Source organism: Engraulis encrasicolus, chromosome 18 (genome assembly GCF_034702125.1).
Source record: "Engraulis encrasicolus isolate BLACKSEA-1 chromosome 18, IST_EnEncr_1.0, whole genome shotgun sequence".
In the NCBI taxonomy this organism is placed as follows: Eukaryota; Metazoa; Chordata; class Actinopteri; order Clupeiformes; family Engraulidae; genus Engraulis; species Engraulis encrasicolus.
Window position 1 is genome coordinate 51,177,205 of NC_085874.1, and position 20,348 is coordinate 51,197,552.

At 47.0% G+C, this 20,348-nt stretch overlaps 1 protein-coding gene across 1 annotated transcript in view; it reads left to right on the forward strand.

The window, feature by feature from the left end:
• LOC134468297 (protein PALS1-like) overlaps positions 1 to 17,570 on the forward strand; it is a 32,951-nt gene extending 15,381 nt beyond the window's left edge. The window contains exons 7-17 of the mRNA XM_063222238.1: positions 5,572 to 5,700; positions 6,542 to 6,703; positions 7,182 to 7,256; positions 7,933 to 8,043; positions 9,132 to 9,204; positions 10,608 to 10,676; positions 11,270 to 11,350; positions 11,667 to 11,834; positions 12,891 to 13,093; positions 14,784 to 14,894; positions 17,394 to 17,570. Of these exons, the coding sequence (XP_063078308.1) occupies positions 5,572 to 5,700; positions 6,542 to 6,703; positions 7,182 to 7,256; positions 7,933 to 8,043; positions 9,132 to 9,204; positions 10,608 to 10,676; positions 11,270 to 11,350; positions 11,667 to 11,834; positions 12,891 to 13,093; positions 14,784 to 14,894; positions 17,394 to 17,570 (1,359 nt within the window). The remainder of the gene's footprint in view (positions 1 to 5,571; positions 5,701 to 6,541; positions 6,704 to 7,181; positions 7,257 to 7,932; positions 8,044 to 9,131; positions 9,205 to 10,607; positions 10,677 to 11,269; positions 11,351 to 11,666; positions 11,835 to 12,890; positions 13,094 to 14,783; positions 14,895 to 17,393) is intronic.
• Positions 17,571 to 20,348: the final 2,778 nt, after the last annotated feature.

Genomic DNA, 20,348 nt, shown 5'->3' on the forward strand with positions numbered 1-20,348 from the left:
AAAGGGTTGTTTTTTATACAGTATAAAAAAATGCCAAACGAAAGTATATGTTGATACTGCATAGTGATGAATATTCACAATATTATTATATTACATTACATTATATTATTATGTGCATAGGTCTAAAATCGTGTATAATATAGTTCAGTAGGCTTATTCATGTAATTAAATAGATCCCATAAACACATGCACAACGTAATCTTTTATATTTTCAGTAAAATAACAAATAAACGTTCACTTGTAGTATATGCTTCGGTTTCGACAGCTCCACCTTGTGTTCAAAATGAGTCGTGACGCTAAAGCCATCCAGATAGAATGAACCTGTTGCGCTGTACATCTCTCTTCCAGTACGTCATCTCTGTCGTCTTTAATTTGGTGCGATGATTATATCCATGCCGTCAACGTAATGCACAGCAATGGTTAAAATGTGTATTTGCTGTAGGTCTATCTAAATGTTTGGACAAATAGGTTAAGTGGGAAGCCTCTCCTGGGCGTTTTACCCCAGTCTACACTTAAGTTTTAAGGAGCCCTACCATTTAAAAAACGTGTCAATATTTCAGCGAAGCAACAGAATACATTTTTAAGTATCCCAACGTTTCAACTCTTCAGTTTACTTCAGGTGTAACGGAGGGTCTGTGGAGAGTTTAGGCTGCTCTAACATGGCCGACCTGTGTGGACGTGCTTGAAATACGCGATGACGTATCTAGTCTTCATATGATGTCTGTGGGGAGGGTCATGTGTTCTCAGCCTGGAGGGTCATGTGATCTCAGCCTGGAGGGTCATGTGATCTCAGCCTGGAGGGTCATGTGATCTCAGCCTGGAGGGTCATGTGATCTCAGCCTGGAGGGTCATGTGATCTCAGCCTGGAGGGTCATGTGATCTCAGCCGGGAGGGTCATGTGTTCTCAGCCGGGAGGGTCACAGACATCATATAGGAAGACTAGATGCGTCGTCCGCGTTCCCGTCATGCAAGCCGAACGTCCGCACATGGCGGCCATGTTAAAGCAGCCTTCTGGCTCAACCAGTTGCAGTGAGTTTTGGGTGTTGTATACTCTTCAGATGGCCATAATTCCCTCAAATTTATATCGATTTTCGAAAGGGTTGTTTTTTATACAGTATAAAAAAATGCCAAACGAAAGTATATGTTGATACTGCATAGTGATGAATATTCACAATATTATTATATTACATTACATTATATTATTATGTGCATAGGTCTAAAATCGTGTATAATATAGTTCAGTAGGCTTATTCATGTAATTAAATAGATCCCATAAACACATGCACAACGTAATCTTTTATATTTTCAGTAAAATAACAAATAAACGTTCACTTGTAGTATATGCTTCGGTTTCGACAGCTCCACCTTGTGTTCAAAATGAGTCGTGACGCTAAAGCCATCCAGATAGAATGAACCTGTTGCGCTGTACATCTCTCTTCCAGTACGTCATCTCTGTCGTCTTTAATTTGGTGCGATGATTATATCCATGCCGTCAACGTAATGCACAGCAATGGTTAAAATGTGTATTTGCTGTAGGTCTATCTAAATGTTTGGACAAATAGGTTAAGTGGGAAGACTCTCCTGGGCGTTTTACCCCAGTCTACACTTAAGTTTTAAGGAGCCCTACCATTTAAAAAACGTGTCAATATTTCAGCGAAGCAACAGAATACATTTTTAAGTATCCCAACGTTTCAACTCTTCAGTTTACTTCAGGTGTAACGGAGGGTCTGTGGAGAGTTTAGGCTGCTCTAACATGGCCGACCTGTGTGGACGTGCTTGAAATACGCGATGACGTATCTAGTCTTCATATGATGTCTGTGGGGAGGGTCATGTGATCTCAGCCTGGAGGGTCATGTGTTCTCAGCCTGGAGGGTCATGTGATCTCAGCCTGGAGGGTCATGTGATCTCAGCCTGGAGGGTCATGTGATCTCAGCCTGGAGGGTCATGTGATCTCAGCCTGGAGGGTCATGTGTTCTCAGCCTGGAGGGTCATGTGATCTCAGCCTGGAGGGTCATGTGATCTCAGCCTGGAGGGTCATGTGATCTCAGCCTGGAGGGTCATGTGATCTCAGCCTGGAGGGTCATGTGTTCTCGCTGGGCTTTGTCATGCAGTGTGGAGGAGGACAAGCATGCAAGGTTAAGCTGTTTAGCAGCAAGCTGTGTGTGTGTGTGTGTCTTTGTCTGTATGTGTGTGTGTGTGTGTGTGTGTGTCTGACTGTGTGCGTGTGTCTGTCTACTATGTATGTCTGTGTGTGTGTGTCTGTGTCTGTGTCTGTGTGCGTGTGTCTGTCTACTATGTGTGTCTGTGTGTTTACAGTTCATACAGGTCCAACTGTGCGGTTAGCACACTAAGAGTTTCTAGAGTTAGCACACAGTGTGCTATGTGTCCAGGGGCGTATTAACACACAGGCTAGATATGGCTGCAGCCTAGGGCCTCCCACCTGCCAGGGGCCCCCACAGGCTAGATATGGCTGCAGCCTAGGGGCCCCACAGGCTAGATATGGCTGCAGCCTAGGGGCCCCACAGGCTAGATATGGCTGCAGCCTGGGCCCCCCATCTGCTAGATTGGCCAGAAGTGAAAAATTGCAGAATTGTGACAAAATGTACCGGTAATATTGAAAAATTCATCTGTGGTATTGAATGGTGTTCAGTTGGTAGCCATGTTATCCTTAATTAGCTCGTAATTATGGCACCGACTATGGAAATGTGTTGCCAAATTTACCTTCTGTGGGGGCCCACAGCAACCTGTAGCCTAGGGGCCAGAGGCCACCTTAATCCGGCCCTGCATGTGTCTCCAGAGGCGTCATGCTCAATACCCATGGCATTCAAAACAACCAATTCCTGCAACCAGCTGTTTTTGAGTGACCATACATCAACTTCCTATTGAAAAATATGCGAAAGGCTCTTGCGAAAATATGCGAGAGGTTATATAACAGGCTCTGCGCTAAGGGTAGTTTAGATGCTGTAATGTTTTATGCTCTTCAGGCTGTGGGAACAGAGTTAAACCAAACACTTTTCAAAATAGAATTTAAGAATGACTTTCAGCTAATGACAGCTAAATGCAGATTGAGCTACCTGCATTAAGCCACGTCTGCATTTAGCTTGGCATTTTCCTCTGGGTGTACTGTACTGTACAGCTTGATTTGCAACGTCCTGGACACTGCCTGTTGGACATTGATTTGGATGCTGCATGTTGTCTGTTGGCAGCTACAGCAATGTCTTGTAAATGCACATGACGTTACTGTAGCTCTCTGCCAGCTGGAGAAGGAGCCTTGGAGTATAGTGCCCTACAAACACAAAGTGCAGTAACTACATATTTTGCCAAAATTGAGTTTAGACTGAAAATGGTCTATATTACACCTCTTGTGTCTTGTGACAAAGTCTTATTGTCCAAATGTGTCCCGTTTTAGAGATACTGTTATGAACATTTGCAGTAACTAGAATATCTAACCTAATATCAAGACTTTGAAGGCATTTTTCTCAGTGTCAGTGTTGGCGTAGTTACTGCACTTTGCCTTTGTAGGGCAGTATAGTGGAGTATAGTGAAGAATGTCAGTTCGGAGTTAGTGTACCTTTATCTGCATTTAACTACTATGGGAGTATAGTGGAGTATAGTGGAGAATGTCAGTTCGGATTTACTGTACCTTCATCTGCATTTAACTACTATGGGTACATTCCATTATCCTACCTCCTGTCCTCGACCTTCGCTTGTGACCTCGCGCTTCGCTGGCTCTCTCCATGGAGAAAACAGTCAAGTCAAGTCAAGTAGGTTTTATTGTCAATTTCTTTACATGCACTGGTCATACAAAGAATTTGAAATTACATTTCTTGCTTTCCCATACAGACATAGACTAATCTAGGTAAGGACATAGACAGTATAGACATAGACAGTACTTATACATGGACTTAAGACAGTATGGACATAGACAGTGCTCATACAGACATTTAAAAGTGCAAGACTGGACAACAGAAGACTTGTAGAGGACATACATTAAGAGGTAATTGTTGTGCTTTTGTGCTTTTCCTAAAAAGTCCTACACGGTTCCATGCTGTCAGCTGTAGCCACAACCACTTTTATTGCAACACTTCACAACACCAAACAGGCAGCGAAGCGGTGGTGGCTACATCATGTTTTGGGGTTGTTTTATTTTCGGCTGGACCTGGGGTCTTGGTCTGGAAGGAGGCCATTTTGAATGGTTCCAAATACCAGTCAGTGTTGGCACAAAACCTCTTTCGCCCTCCTGTTAGAAAGCTGAAGACGAACGAAGAGGAATTTCATCTTTCAGCACGAGAATGATCCTAAGCCCACATCTAAATCAACATCAGAATGAGATTAAGGTTTTGGAATGGCCCAGAGTCCAGACTTGAATCCCATCGAAATGCAGGTTTTAAAAAATGTTTTTTTAAAAAGACGAAAGTTCGGGAGAAGCGTAATGAAATTTCACATGCTCTAATTAACCACCTGCATTCCATTCTCAGCTCAACTGTCATTCGTCGGAATTCAGCGTGAAAAGATAGGCACGCCTAACCTGGGGTCTGTATCTCGAAAGCGTCTTTGCTAACGGCGGTAGCAACGTCCTTCATAAGAGGAACTCAACTCTCTCTCGACAGCAACGCTCACCACTAAATCCAAGGGAATGGTGTTACGTCTTGAGACGGTCTTAAGACGGTTAGCAACGACAAGAATCGAGAAACGGACCCCTGGTTCTCACGCGATGGTTGTTACCAACCATCTGGAACATTGACAATCGCTTAGTTCTGGAAAGGCGCAGGTGTGTTCAAAACAGCTCGAACCTGATTGGAGAATTCACATGGATTTTTTTTAATCACTACTACTTCAACCACTGTCTTGATTCTGATTGGACCGACCACGAAATATTGGATGCCGTTCGGGCTCGTCTAAGATTTCCAGACCCTTGTGCGAGCTCACGCAGTTAAACAAAGATGCACAAAGCACGAAGGGTCTGTGTGAGAGCCAGGCTAAGGCACGCCTATTTAACCACCTGCATCTCATTCTCCCCTCAGCCGTCATTCGGTGTTATTTCAGCGCAACAAAATTTGGCACGCCCCTTAGTGAACTACACAGCATTTATTCTCTGCTCACCTGTCTCCAGTCAGAAATTTGCTTTCTCGTTCGCAACCACCACCTCCCTGTTCGCCTCCCTTCCGCCAATGTTCTCTCTGACAATCATCGGCCGGGGGTGTCCGCTCAGACCTCGCACATATCTGCAGGTGCAGATCCTGCCCGAGCTCTCTGTGGCGCCCCGTACTCCCGACATCGAGAATGTTTACTGTGTAGACATTTCTCAGACTTGGCAGTACTTCAGCACCATGGCCAGCAATCTTGCCCAATACGCCGCATCTGCCCATCCTTCCCTATGTAATCCTCTCTCTCTCTCTCCCTCCATCTCTATCTCTCTCCCTCTCTCTGCCCCTCTCTCTCTCCCTCCTCCTCTCTCTCTCTCTCTCTTTCTCTCTCTCCCCCCCTCCCCTCTCTCCTCCTCCCCCTCTCCAGGCCCTTAATCACTCTCTTTCTCTCTCCCCCCCTCCTCCTCTCCCTCCCCCTCTCCAGGCCCTGATGGAGGCCCATGACGGAGTAGCGGAGCAGGAGCTGGATCCCGTCCCCAGTGAGGAGGCCCTCTGTCGCTACGGAGAGTCCGTCAAGGTGGTGCGGCTACACAAGTCCCTGGATGTGCCCCTGGTATGTAGTGTGTGTGTGTGTGTGTGTGTGTGTGTGTGTGTGTGTGTGTGTGTGTGTGTGTGTGTGTGTGTGTGTGTGTGTGTGTGTGTGTGTGTGTGTGTGTGTGTGTGTGCGTGTCAGGGCGTGACTGTGTGTGATGAGCAGGAGCATGTGGTTGTATCGCAGGTGGTGGACACTAGTGGTGTCAACAATAATCGATTCGGCGATGCAATGCAATGCGGGGCATGGACAATTCAATTCAATGCGGCAAGTTCCAGAATCAATGCAGCAATTTTTTTAAGTTTCAATTACTTCCGTGGATATTTCAGGAGCAAATGAATGTTAAGTTAAATAAAAGCACTTCAAAGCATTGAAAACTGCAAGACTGATACAAAAAACAGCCAATAAAATGTTGCTCAGTATCTGACTAATTGTTTTGCCTCATCATGACTGATGAAACATTTGCTTTGGTTTCAGTAGAAATGTAATGCATTGCAATGCATCGTAGAATTGAATCGAATCGAATCGAATCGAATTGAATCGCTACCTCCCTAATCGTAATCGTAATCGAATCGTGAGGGCAGTGCCAATGCACACCACTAGTGGACACTTCAATTACAGTCAGGACTCTAAATTAACTGATTTCTTCACCAGCCAAAATTACATGAAGTACACACACACAAACACAGTCACTCATGAGTTAAATTGTCTGGTATCTTTTCTTTTTCCACCGGCCAAACTTAATTTTCACCAGCATTTGGCCAATTGGCGGGTTCATTTAGAGCCCTGATCACAGTATCTATTCATGACTGATAGTATCTTTGCATGAATGTGTGTGTATGTATGTGTGTATGTGTGTCAGGGCGTGACGGTGCGTAACGAGGGTGACTGCGTGGTGGTGTCGCGGGTGGTGTCGGGGGGCGTGGCCGAGAGGAGTGGCCTATTGAGCGAAGACGATGAGATTCTGGAGATCAACGGAGTTCCGGTCAGAGGAAAGAGCATCGCAGCAGTACAGGACCTGATGGTACACACACACACACACACACACACACACACACACACACACACACACACACACACACACACACACACACACAGACGTATAAAGAGGAAAGAGCATCGCAGCAGTACAGGACCTCATGGTAGAAGACACACACACACACACACACACACACACACACACACACACACACACACACACACACACACACACACACACACACACACACACACACACACACACACACACACACAAACAAAACACACACACACACACACACACACACACACACACACACATACACACACACTGACCAGTCCAGCCCTGCTCTTGAATTCTCAATGTCCAACTAACACGTCACATTTGGTTACTCTGTTGGAGTCTATTATGTGCAGAATTTGACAACTTATGTGATGAGATTCCTTTTTTTCTTTCTCTCTCTCTCTCTCTCTCTCTCTCTCTCTCTCTCTCTCTCTCTCTCTCTCTCTCTCTCTCTCTGCAGATCAATCTGAAGGGAACTCTTACCTTTCTCCTCATCCCCACCTCACAGAGTAAATGTGCGAGTAGGAAAACTGTGGTGAGTTTGAGTTTACATGCTGTCGGTGAACAGGGGTGCGTTTCTCAAAAGCGTGGTTGTTAGCCAGTTAGCAACTTGGGTATTTGAAATAATGCAAAATAAACATCTGCAATGCATTTGCAAAACAAACACTCGATGCACATCATGGCATCCTTGTTCATAAGCATTCTTCCTCCTCCTCCTCTTCTTCCTCCTCCTCCTCCTCTTCTTCTTCTTCGTCTGTCTGAGTCTCTCTCTCCTCTTCTCTCTCTCCTCTTCTCTCTCCCCTCTTCTCTCTCTCCTCTCCTCTCTCCTCTTCTCTCTCCTCTCCTCTCCTCTTCCTCTCTCCTCTTCTCTCTCTCCTCTTCTCTCTCTCCTCTTCTCTCTCCTCTCCTCTTCCTCTTCCTCTGCCACATGCATGTGAAGGCCTATTTTGACTATGACCCCTCTCTCCTCTCTCTCTCCTCTTCTCTCTCATCTCTCCTCTTCCTCTCCTCTCTCTCTCCTCTTCCTCTCTCCTCTTCTCTCTCTCCTCTTCCTCTCTCCTCTTCTCTCTCTCCTCTCCTCTCTCCTCTTCTCTCTCCTCTCCTCTCCTCTCTCCTCTTCTCTCCTCTCCTCTCTCCTCTTCTCTCTCCTCTCTCCTCTTCCTCTCCTCTCTCTCTCCTCTTCATCTCTCCTCTTCCTCTTCCTCTGCCAGATGCATGTGAAGGCCTATTTTGACTATGACCCCTCTGAGGATCCGTACCTGCCGTGTCGAGAGCTGGGGCTGTCCTTCCGGCGCGGAGATATCCTGCACATCATCAGCCAGGTGGGGACCTGAGGAAATAAGAATATACTATACTACTAGTAATCAATACTGCAGTCAGGACTAGGGACCCCATACTGTAGTCAGGACCCCATACTGTAGTCAGGAGCCCATACTGTAGTCAGGACTGTAGTCAGGACCCCATACTGTAGTCAGGAGCCCATACTGTAGTCAGGACTGTAATCAGGACCCCATACTGTAGTCAGGAGCCCATACTGTAGTCAGGACTGTAGTCAGGACCCCATACTGTAGTCAGGAGCCCATACTGTAGTCAGGACTGTAATCAGGACCCCATACTGTAGTCAGGACTGTAGTCAGGACCCCATACTGTAGTCAGGACCCCATACTGTAGTCAGGAGCCCATACTGTAGTCAGGACCCCATACTGTAGTCAGGACCCCATACTGTAGTCAGGAGCCCGTACTGTAGTCAGGACCCCACACTGTAGAGACATCCTGCACATCATCAGCCAGGTGGGGACCCCAGGAAATTAGAATAATAATAATGATAATAATAATAATAATCGATACTGTAGTCAGGACTAGGGGTGAAAATAATAATCAATATGTATCGATGCATTGAGCCGACAGCCGACGATCGAATCGAATCGAATCGTATTGTATTGAGGGGCATTCTTAACGGTACACTGTGTGAGATTTTTAGTTGTTTATTTTCAGAATTCATGCTGCCCATTCACTAATGTTACCTTTGTCATGAATGCTCACCACCACCATCAAATTCACGTTTCATACATGAAAAGGGGGATCTTCTTCATGGTCCGCGATTTTGAATTTCCAAAAATAGCTATTTTTAGCTGCAAAAATGACTGTAGTTGGACCATACTGGAAAATATGTGTTTATTACTGAGTAAACTTTCATGTAAAGATCAAATTTGGCACTAGGCAACCCATTTTCAATGAGCAGCATAGTTGCAGTACCTTTTTTGACCATTTCCTGCACAGTGTCCCTTTAAGTATAGAACATAATCAATGCCCTGGCTGTAAATGATCTAAATGAATGGAAGCGCTGCCTTAAGAGATCGGTATTGAATTGTATCGTCATGGTGACTGTGATTTACACCCCACCTGGCAGGACGACCCCAACTGGTGGCAGGCCTACAGGGATGGAGACGAGGACCGCACACACCTGGCAGGACTCATACCTGGTATACTATACTATACACACACACACACACACTCTCACTCACACTCACTCACTCACACACACACACACACACCCACACTCACACGCACACACACACACACACACACACACACACACACAGGCCTACAGGGACGGGGACAAGGACCACACACACCTGGCAGGACTCATACCTGGTATACACAGACTCACACACACACACACACACACACACACACACACACACACACACACACACACACACACACACACACACACACACACACACACACACACACACACACACACACACACACACACAAACACATAGGCCTACAGGGATGGAGACGAGGACCGCACACACCTGGCTGGACTTATACCTGGTATACACACGCACACACACACACACACACACACACACACACACACACACACACACACACACACACACACACACACACTCACACACAGGCCTACAGGGATGGAGACGAGGACCGCACACACCTGGCTGGACTTATACCTGGTATACTATACTATACACACACACACACACACACACACACACACACACACACACACAGGCCTACAGGGACGGGGACAAGGACCACACACACCTGGCAGGACTTATACCGGGTACACACACACACACACACACACTCACACACACACACACACACACACACACTCACACTCACACACACCTACCTAGGACTTCACGACGTGTTCTGAATCTGTCAGTCTCTTTCAGTTACAGCACGTCTGTTCTGCTGTTATTTCCAGAAATGTAATCATGCCTGAATGAAATATCCTGACTGACTGCATGTACAGTACAGACCCACACAGTAAATTTGCCAGTGTTAATTTTGCAGTGTTAAGGCTTATTAACACTATTGGAGTAATTCCAACACCAAATGGAGTGAGATGCTCTCCAGTGTCAGTGACAAATTAAGTTGTTAAATTGTGTGGAGTTAGAAGTACTCCAGAGAGCCCCCGCCTCCTCGAGGTGATGGAGTTTGTCTGCGCCATTGTATGCTCCCCGAAACTGCTTTACTCTTTATAGTGTTAGCTTAACACTATCAATCTAACACCAGTGTTCAACACGGATCTGGAGCAGGACCAAATAGACACTAGAACAGTGTTAATTTTAACTCTTTAAGTGTTATTTTAACACTATAAAATTTACTGTGCACTTGAGACACTGAGCCCTTCACACGCAGCTCCATAGACAGATGACATGTCACATGTCCAGATGCTTTTATTGATTTATATTAAATATTATTAAGGATGATGATAATTAGTATTATGATTGTTATTATTATTACTATTTTTGTTGATGCTGTTGTTATTGTTGTTGTTGTTGTTGTTATTATGTATTTTATTAATTGCATTTATATTCATTTGTTTGTTTGCTTGTTTTCTCCTGTGCAGGTAAGTCCTTCCAGCAGCAGCGGGAGGCTCTGAAGAGAGTCATCACAGACAAGAACCCTGAAGCGGCAGGTGAGGACACATACATACTCCCTTACCTACTTACATAATGACATACTTACATACTCACTTACTTACATACTCACTTAGACAAGAACCCTGAAGCGGCAGGTGAGGACACATACATACTCCCTTACCTACTTACATAATGACATACTTACATACTCACTTACTTACATACTTACTTAGACAAGAACCCTGAAGCGGCAGGTGAGGGCACTTACTAGTTACTCACAGACTCTCTTACTCTCTTACTGACATACTCCCTTATATCCTTACTCATTTTCTTACTTACTTACTCCCTTACTTACACTTACTTACTCTCTTTCTTATTCTCTTACTTACTTACTCCCTTACTTACACTTACTTACTCTCTTTCTTATTCTCTTACTTACTTACTTACTTTGTTGTATTTTCTGTCTGTTTTTCATTTTTTCTTTCATTGTTGTTTTCTGTATTTTTTTTATTTCAAGCACTTCAAATATATCCGTGTGTGTGTGTGTGTGTGTGTGTGTGTGTGTGTGTGTGTGTGTGTGTGTGTGTGTGTGTGTGTGTGTGTGTGTGTGTGTGTGTGTGTGTGTGTGTGTGTGTGCTCTCCTCTCCAGGTAAGGCCTGGTGTAATAACGGTAAAGGAGGAAAGAAGACCAAGAAGAGAAGCATGCGGAGACCAGACAGCAAACACACAGGTGAGCAACACACACACACACACATACGCACACACACACACACACACACACGTGAGACCCTCATTTAAACAGACACACACAGGTGAGACACTAGTGGAAATATTGACTCTGAAGAAGACGTGACAACTTGTAAACATTAGCCCTGGCTCTTCACTCCTGAAGATGCTCTGGTGACTTTCTTCTGTATCTGCACTTGCTAGTCTTTTCCCATGATGCACCAGGTTGTGAAGTGCAGGAGCGCGGAGTATAGCTTCCTCTTCTACGTCAATATGCAATGTCTTCATTCCACTGTCCATCATGTCTCCTCCGTTCTCAGACCCGCCCCCAGAGGAGATCCTGACCTATGAGGAGATGGCCCTCTACCACCAGCCAGCCAATCGCAAGAGGCCGATCGCCCTGATAGGCCCGCCCAACAAGAGGCAGGACGAGCTGAAGAGAAGGCTATTGGCTGCAGAGCCGGACAGATTCACCAACGCCGTGCCCCGTAAGACACACACACACACACACACACACACACACCTACACACACACACACACACACACACACACATGCACACACACACACACACACATGCACACATACACACACACACACACACACACCTACACCTACACACACACACACACATGCACACACACACACACACACACACACACACACACACACACACACACACATGCACACACACACACACACACACACAAACACACACACACACACACACACACACACACACACACACCTACACACACACACACACATGCACACACACCTACACACACACACACACACACCTACACACACACACATGCACACACACACACACACACACAAACACACACACACATACACCGTAAGTTCAGAGCTTCATCTCTCCTCCTCCTCGTCTTCCTCCTCCTTAGGACTCTCTGCAATGTCATAGCAATGTTGTCATGATGTAGTTCAGCTCTTTCAAATCAGGAGTAGGATCTCTGCCGATTCCATCTACATAAGCATTTCCTAAAATTATTTTACTTACTGGCCCATCTGTGCCTCAATCGGCTGGGCACTTGACTACTACTCAGACGACCCGGGTTCGATTCTGGACCCGAGGTCATTTGCAGAACCTTCCCCGTCTCTCTCTCCCCGCTTAAGCTACGTTCACATACAAAACCCGCTTCTCACTCACTCGCCTACTCGCCACTTGCTCATGGAACGTTCGCCAAACATTCCCGTGGCTTTAACTGCCAATGCAAAAACGACAAGTATCGAACTCTGCATTCCAATTGGTTACTCGCTTACTCGTCTCGCTCAAAGTTCAAATATTTTCAACTCGTAAACCGCCCACATCGCATCACTTGTACACTCCTCGCCGACTCGCCTCCTCATCTCGCCGGGAAACAGACATTCTATTGACTTAACTCGCTGAGCGAGTAACTAGCAGCAACGTGTGTGAACGAGGCTTAATTTCCTGTCTCTCTATAACTGTCCTGTCCTAATAGAGGCATACAAAAGCCAATTAAAAAACATTGACAGATTGGACTTGTTTTTTCCTTCCAGACACCACACGCCCCGCCCGCTCGCATGAGAGGAATGGGCGTGAGTACCACTTCGTGTCGCGGGGGACCTTCGAGTCGTACCTGACGACCGGCAAGTTCCTGGAGTCTGGAGAGTTCGAGCGGAACCTCTACGGAACCAGCACCGACTCGGTCCGACAGGCCGTCAACTCAGGACGCGTCTGTGTACTCTGCCTACAGACCAGGGTATGTGTGTGTACACGTGTGTGTGTGTGTGTGTGTGTGTGTGTGTGTGTGTGTGTGTGTGTGTGTGTGTGTGTGTGTGTGTGTGTGTGTGTGGGTGGTTGTCTTGGTATTGACTTCTGTTGCTGAGCGAGCAGATCAACTAGTAGCAATGTGTGGAATGAAACTTAAGCCAAAGTTGGGCAAACTCAGGCTCAAAGCCCCATGTGCTACACCTCATATAACCCACAGATAGGCAGCTTTTTAAAAAAATGGCTACCCAAGACAGGGGTCCTGCAGATTTGAGATGAACATGTACATGCATAGTCCACTGATTTCACAGTAGGCCTACTACATGGAGCTGTTCTGATCAGGGCTACACAGTACTGTATGGAGCTGTTCTGATCAGGGCTACATGGTACTCTCACTTGCTATGGGCTGCTATGGTCTCTGGTGTTGCGGAGGTGAATGGTGTTGAGGAGGTGTATGGTGTTGCTATGGTGTTGAGGAGGTGAATGGTGTTGCTATGGTGTTGAGGAGGTGAATGTGCTGCTATTGTGTTGAGGAGGTGAATGGGCTGCTATGGGGATGAGGAGGTGAATGGGCTGCTATGGGGATGAGGAGGTGAACGGTGTTGAGGTGAATGAACGGTGTTGAGGAGGTTAAGGGGCTGCTATGGTGTCTCTTGTGGTGTTGAGGAGGTGAGCGGGTTTAATCTCTGCAGCGCGTGATCTGAGATGACCCTGTTACACAAACTCCCTCCCGTTCCAGTTCCCACTCTACAAATAGCACCAAGACTCTCAGCCCAGTAGCACAGCACAGCACAGCACAGCACAGCTCAGCACAGCTCAGCACCGCACCGCACAGCACATCACATCACATCACAGCACAGCACAGCACAGCACAGCACAGCACAGCACAGCACAGCACAGCACAGCACAGCACAGCACATCACATCACATCACATCACATCACATCACATCACATCACAGCACAGCACAGCACAGCCCTCCACAGCACAGCACAGCCCTCCACAGCACAGCACAGCCCTCCACAGCACAGCACAGCCCTCCACAGCACAGCACAGCACAGCACAGCACAGCACAGCACAGCACAGCACAGCACAGCACAGCACAGCACAGCACAGCACAGCACAGCACAGCACAGCACAGCACATCACATCACATCACAGCACAGCACAGCACAGCTCAGCACAGCGCAGCACAGCACAGCACAGCACAGCAGCCACTGGAGGACATGGAGGCCCGTGTGCCTGTTAGGACAGTAGTGGAGTTGGTTGAAACAGGATTTTTTTTTTTAAGCCACACTGGCCAATTGGATGCAATGCCACTGCTTGATCATTACAAATATAATATAATCTATCCTCCCCTCTCCACTCCTCTCCTCATCTCCTCTCCTCTTGTCTCCCCTCTCCTCTCCTCTCCCCTCCTCTCCTCTCCTTTCATCTCCCTCTCTCCTCTCCCTCTCCTCTCCACTTGTCTCCCCTCTCCTCCTTTACCTCTCTTCTTCTCCTCTCTTCTCCTATCTCCCCTTATCTCTACTCCTCCCCTCTCCTCTCCTCTCTTCTTCTCCTCTCCTCTCCTCTCTCCTCTCCTCTCCTCTCCTCTCCTCTCCTCTCCTCTTCTTCTCCTCTCCTCTCCTCTCTTCTTCTCCTCTCCTCTCCTCTCTCCTCTCCTCTCTTCTTCTCCTCTAGTCTCTGCGAGTGCTTCGTTCCTCCAACCTGAAGCCCTACATCATCTTCATAGCTCCGCCCTCCATGGACAGACTGCGCACCCTGCTGTCCAGTGATGGAACTACACCCAAGGTGACACAGAAAATGCAGTAAAAGTGGTGTGCTCCATGTGTTGTGTATAGTTTTAAGTTTAAACTCATTGAAGTTTAAACACTGGAGTTTGTCAGGGTTTGTTTTTCACTGACCATAAGCTGAAAAGATTTGCTGTTCTGAAAAACTCATTGATGTCATTCAGAATCCTTAGGCCTGATGAATATTTTATTCTTTAGAACACCTAGTTGAGCTTGTATGCTTGTGTTGCACCCGTGTGTAATGTTGTGGTGGATGGGTGAGTGCCTGTCTTTGGTTTGGTATATCTACAGTAGGAACTTACAGTACTTGGTTATCGATATCCATGTCTACTTCCTCCTCCTCCTTCTTATTTTTCTCAATTTCTCTTGTTACCTCCGCCAGGAGGTTATGTGATCGCCCGATTTGTTTGTTCGTGTGTTCGCACCTGGCCTCTTGCGGCACGTCACAATGGCAAAGTCATCAGACCGAATTAGAGCCGTTATAAAGGCTGGACAGGGTGAGATGACGTCACGTCCCAGCGAGTATAAAATGTCCTGCTGCACCTGTCAGAGTGTCATAAGCAACAAGATGCACGAGGTGAAATCAGCACTGATCACCAACTATGTTTGGAGGGCAGCTTCTCCTGAGCACTGGCTCACTGTCGAATATGCCACGGGTGTCCTGGCACCTTCGCGGACTTGGACAATTCTCACTGTCTTTGCCGCGAGAGCGCTTACACCAACCACTATCAAAGCCCATAGCCCACAGCGCATGTATTTGGCATACAACCACGGGTGCGCGAGGGAATTGGACAATTCTTAAGGGGTTGTCTTTAGACTGCCACATAGTCCGTGGTTATTTGCTGCACGCGAATTGCAACCAGTGTTTTATCCGTGGTGATTTAATTACTGCTTCACAGCGCACTAAGCAGCCTCTGTGAAACGCGACGCGGCAAGAATATCACACACACACACACACACACACACACACACCCCATCTATTTCCTCCAAGTTCGTGAGACCGGCCCAAGGGAATGACTGTCTTTTGCCGAGAGCGCCTACACCAACCACAATCAAGTAGCCCATGTGAGGAAAGTATTTGGCATACGGCTTTCAACAGGCACCCTTGAGGTTGTTGAAGTTCACAATGCTGTCACAAAACATTCGTAAATGCTTAGGGAGAGGTGCGCGCGAATTGCAACTAGTGCATAGTCCGTGGTGATTTGTTGCGTCACAGCACACTGATGCCATAGCATATCAGTAGGCCTACCACAAAACATTAGCGTAGCCTACTATGCTGAACTTAATTTCATAACGAACGAACGGTGAAGAGATTCATAACAGCGCACTGAAGGCATAGCATATCGCCAGCAACACAAAACATTCCAGCATAATATGCTGAACTCATAGATTGTTCAATAAGTGTTTTATTCGTGGTGATTTCATTCCACTTGTTTTCTCTGGATTTGAGATTTTAAAAGGTAGGCTATGAAAGGCATGCTGTCTGTCTATCATATTTCTTTTATAAATTAAAATAAATTTTAAAAATGTGTCAAATAGCAACCTGTGAGCTTCAATAAGCATTTGCAAATCACAATCACTTTGCCAATAGGCCTACCACAATCACAGGTGAACTAAACAGGCCACAGCTAACCAGAGGAACATGGTACTGTAATTATAATGGAGACAGATATAATTTGGTTACAACTTCACAGTTCAATTTTCTGAACAGGTCTGCATCTACATGGATGACACCACATCATGACACACATATCTTATGTGTCTAAAAAGGAACTGAACTTCCTTGGCGGAGGTCTGCGCTCTCTGAGTGCATTTCTAGTTCCTCTTCTTCTTCTTCTCAATTTCTCTTATTCCTCTTCTTCTATTTCTTCTTCTTCTTCTTCTCCTCCTCCTTTATTCCTCCTCCTTCTCCTCCTCCTCTTCTTCTTTTTCTCCTCTTCCTCTTATTCCTCCTCCTCCTCCTCTTCTCCTCCTCCTTCTCCTCTTCCTCTTCTTCCTCCTCCTCCTCCTCTTCTTCCTCCTCCTCCTCCTCTTCTTCTCCTCCTCCTCCTCCTCTTCTTCTTCTCCTCCACCTTCTCCTCCTCCTTCTTATCCTCCTCCTCCTCTTCTCCTCCTCCTCCTCTTCTCCTCCTCCTCTTCTTCTTCTTCTTCTCCTCTTCTTCTCCTCCTCCTCCTGTTCCTCCTCCTCCTCCTCTTTCTCCTCCTGTTCCTCCTCTTCTCCTCCTCCTCCTCTTCTTCTCCTCCTCCTCCTCTTCTCCTCCTCCTCTTCTTCTCCTCCTCCTCCTCTCCTCCTCCTCCTCCTCTTCTCCTCCCTCTTCTCCTCCTCTCCTCCTCCTCTTCTTCTCCTCCTCCTCCTCTTCTCCTCCTCCTCCTCTCCTCCTCCTCCTCTTCTTCTCCTCCTCCTCCTCTTCTCCTCCTCTTCTCCTCCTCCTCTTCTCCTCCTCCTCTTCTTCTCCTCCTCCTCTTCCTCTTATTCCTCCTCCTCCTCCTCTTCCTCCAGGTGGAGGAGTTAAAGGAGGAGGTGGACAAGGCGAGTGAGATGGAACGCTGCTTCCGCCACCTGTTTGACGCGGTGGTGATTAACGACGATCAGGACCGCGCCTACGAGGAGCTGCGGGAGATGATAGACCGCCTGGAACTGGAGCCTCAGTGGGTGCCCTCCTCCTGGCTCTGCTGAGGAGGCGCAGGGAGGAGTACTGGGCCCCCTCCTCCTGGGGGAGCAGTGGAGAGGAGGTGCAGTGGGCCCCCCTTCTCCTCCTGGAGCCCCAGTGGGTGCCCTTCTCCTGGCTCTGCTGAGGAGGACAAGAGGAGGTGCAGTGGCCCCCTCCTCCTGGGGGAGCAGTGGAGAGGAGGTGCAGTGGGCCCCCTCCTCCTCCTGGAGCCTCAGTGGGTGCCCTCCTCCTGGCTCTGCTGAGGAGGACCAGAGGAGGTGCAGTGGCCCCCCTCCTCCTCCTGGCTCTGCTGAGGAGGCGCAGGGAGGAGTACTGGGCCCCCTCCTCCTCCTGGAGCCCCAGTGGGTGCCCTCCTCCTGGCTCTGCTGAGGAGGACCAGAGGAGGCACAGTGGAGAGGAGGTGCAGTGGGCCCCCTCCTCCTACCTGGAACTGGAGCCCCCTCTTCCTCCTGGAGCCCCAATGGGCCTCCTCTTCCTGGCTCTGCTGAGGAGGTGCAGGGAGGAGAAGTGGGCCCCCTCATCATGGAGGAACAGTGGAGAGGAGCAGTGAGTCCCCTGCTCCTCCTTGAGCCGTTATGGGTGCCCTCCTCATGGCTCTGCTGAGGAGGAGCAGTGGAGAGGAGGCGCACTGGGCCCCCTCCTCGTGGAGGAGCAGTGGAGGAGCCCAGTGGGGGCCCTCCTCCTGGCTCTGCTGAGGAGCAGTAGATCCCCCCCCTCCTGGCTGTGGACAATGGGGTAGGAGAAGGCTCCTATCAGTGTAACGCCCAATGTGCAATTGTTCCACCACTGAGCAGAGAGAAGGGCAAGAGCATGGTGGAGAATGAGAGCCCAACTTGGGGTCCACGGACTTGGAAACACAACAACATACTTGGGCTCCAGTTACAATCATGAGAGCAGTAAGACCTATGAGGAGCCCCAGCAGTGTCCCTCTCTTCTCTCTGCTGAGGAGCAACAAGGAGGGCAGAGGACAAGCATGGGGGACGGATACGCATCTCCAAGATTTGTCATGACGAGCCTATTGTGCCACCCTTTAACAACATTGATCAAATTTGCAAATTTTTTTAACAAGTTGTGGAAGGAACAAAGGAAGAAAGGAACAATGCTGCAAAAGCACAGTGAGATTTTTAAACATTGGGACGTTTTATGTGCTCTAATGGATACGCATCTCCAAGACTTGTCATGACAAGCCACTTCCTGATGCCACGATGGTACTGCACAGAGGAGGGTGGGGCACACATATTCAGTTGCATACTCATTCAGGTGAATATGTTGTAGGTGATTAAACAAAGACAAATCTGAAGAGTGGTGTCCTTCGCTTCATTCACAGTAGGAGGAGTGTCCCCCAGTATTGTAGGTGCGTAGAGCTCAGCTGTTAACACACAGATCTGTGGAGATTAGTGGCACTAATCTGATTTCAGGTCAGTTAATAGGGATGCTGTCTTGGAACCAGGAAGTGGAGTGACGCTGGCTTATTTCCCATCATGCTTTGCCATTAGAGGGAAGGACACCCCGACGGAAGGCTTGTCTGAGGACGACCTAGAGAGATAATAAGTGAATGTTTCCCTTCTAAAGCAACAAGGGGAAGAGTTGGACATCTCTTGCATTGCCATGGAGTGTACCGGGCCGCTTTTTTAAGCAACTTTAAATAGAGAGAATGTTGTTCTTTTTGGGGTTTTTTCCCTTCTTTGTTACTTTTCCATGACCCATGTCATCATGTGCAGTCATTATGTTTTTAGGTGAAGCATTCCTTCTGAGGTGCTGTTTCCACGTAGCAGGATATTTTTTTAGCAGGGTATTTTTTTCTCCTGTTGAGGTGTAAACGCAACATGTGGATAAAAATAAATCCTCCATTGTAACAAATGTGTTTCAGCCCCCTAAACAGGATATTTTTTTCTCCTGTTTTTTATACCTGGATTTTAAATATCTGCTACGTGGAAACGGAAGGCCAAAACCAATGCAAAACCAATGCAGCCAGGAGAAAAAAATATCCACATATAAAAATATCCAGCTATGTGGAAATAACACCTGAATTGCTCATATTTTGTGCTGAATACCATATTTGTTAATTGTGTGAATGGTTTACATTGTCTGGAATATGTGTGGAATGACAGAAGTCCTGTTTCAATTGCAAGGTCACTTTTAACTTTTTCTTTCAGGTTCATACTTCAGCACAAGTTAAAGCCCTCAGGAGAACATGGTGTGCATCAATGAGGATTATTTACTTTCCCTGAATCTGATTTATATTACACAGATCACTGACTTGAAAGCCATGTTTCAGCTGAGAAAAAAGTACAGATACTTGACCACATGTTGTCTTTGAGTTGTCAACTGTGCTATGTACCAAAGCCTGTTACCAATGCTGTATATACATATGGGTAGGGAGCAGTTCTCCTTTTTTCATGTTTGTGAATTTAAGATCCACAAGGAACAAAATAGTGTTTTTTGTTTTGTTTATCAGCAACTTCCTGCTACAAGGTGCATATATAAACAAACTTCAACTGTGAATATTGTGTTGAAATTCAAAAGGTTATTCAAACAAGTTGTCTGATGGCTCAGTATTAACTAGAAATCTAGTCAGATATGCAGGTGTATAAATAAAGACAATCCTTTGATAGGCATGGTGTTTTCTTTTCTCACATCCCCCTTCAGGCAGACCTAAGAACTGTCCTATTCATTCTAGGAATATTATGACACGCCCCTTTACACAGACCGCAACCAGAGCCATACAGAGGGGAGAGTCGCGCAATCTCCATTGTGTCCTAGGGCCGACTTCCGCATTAGCA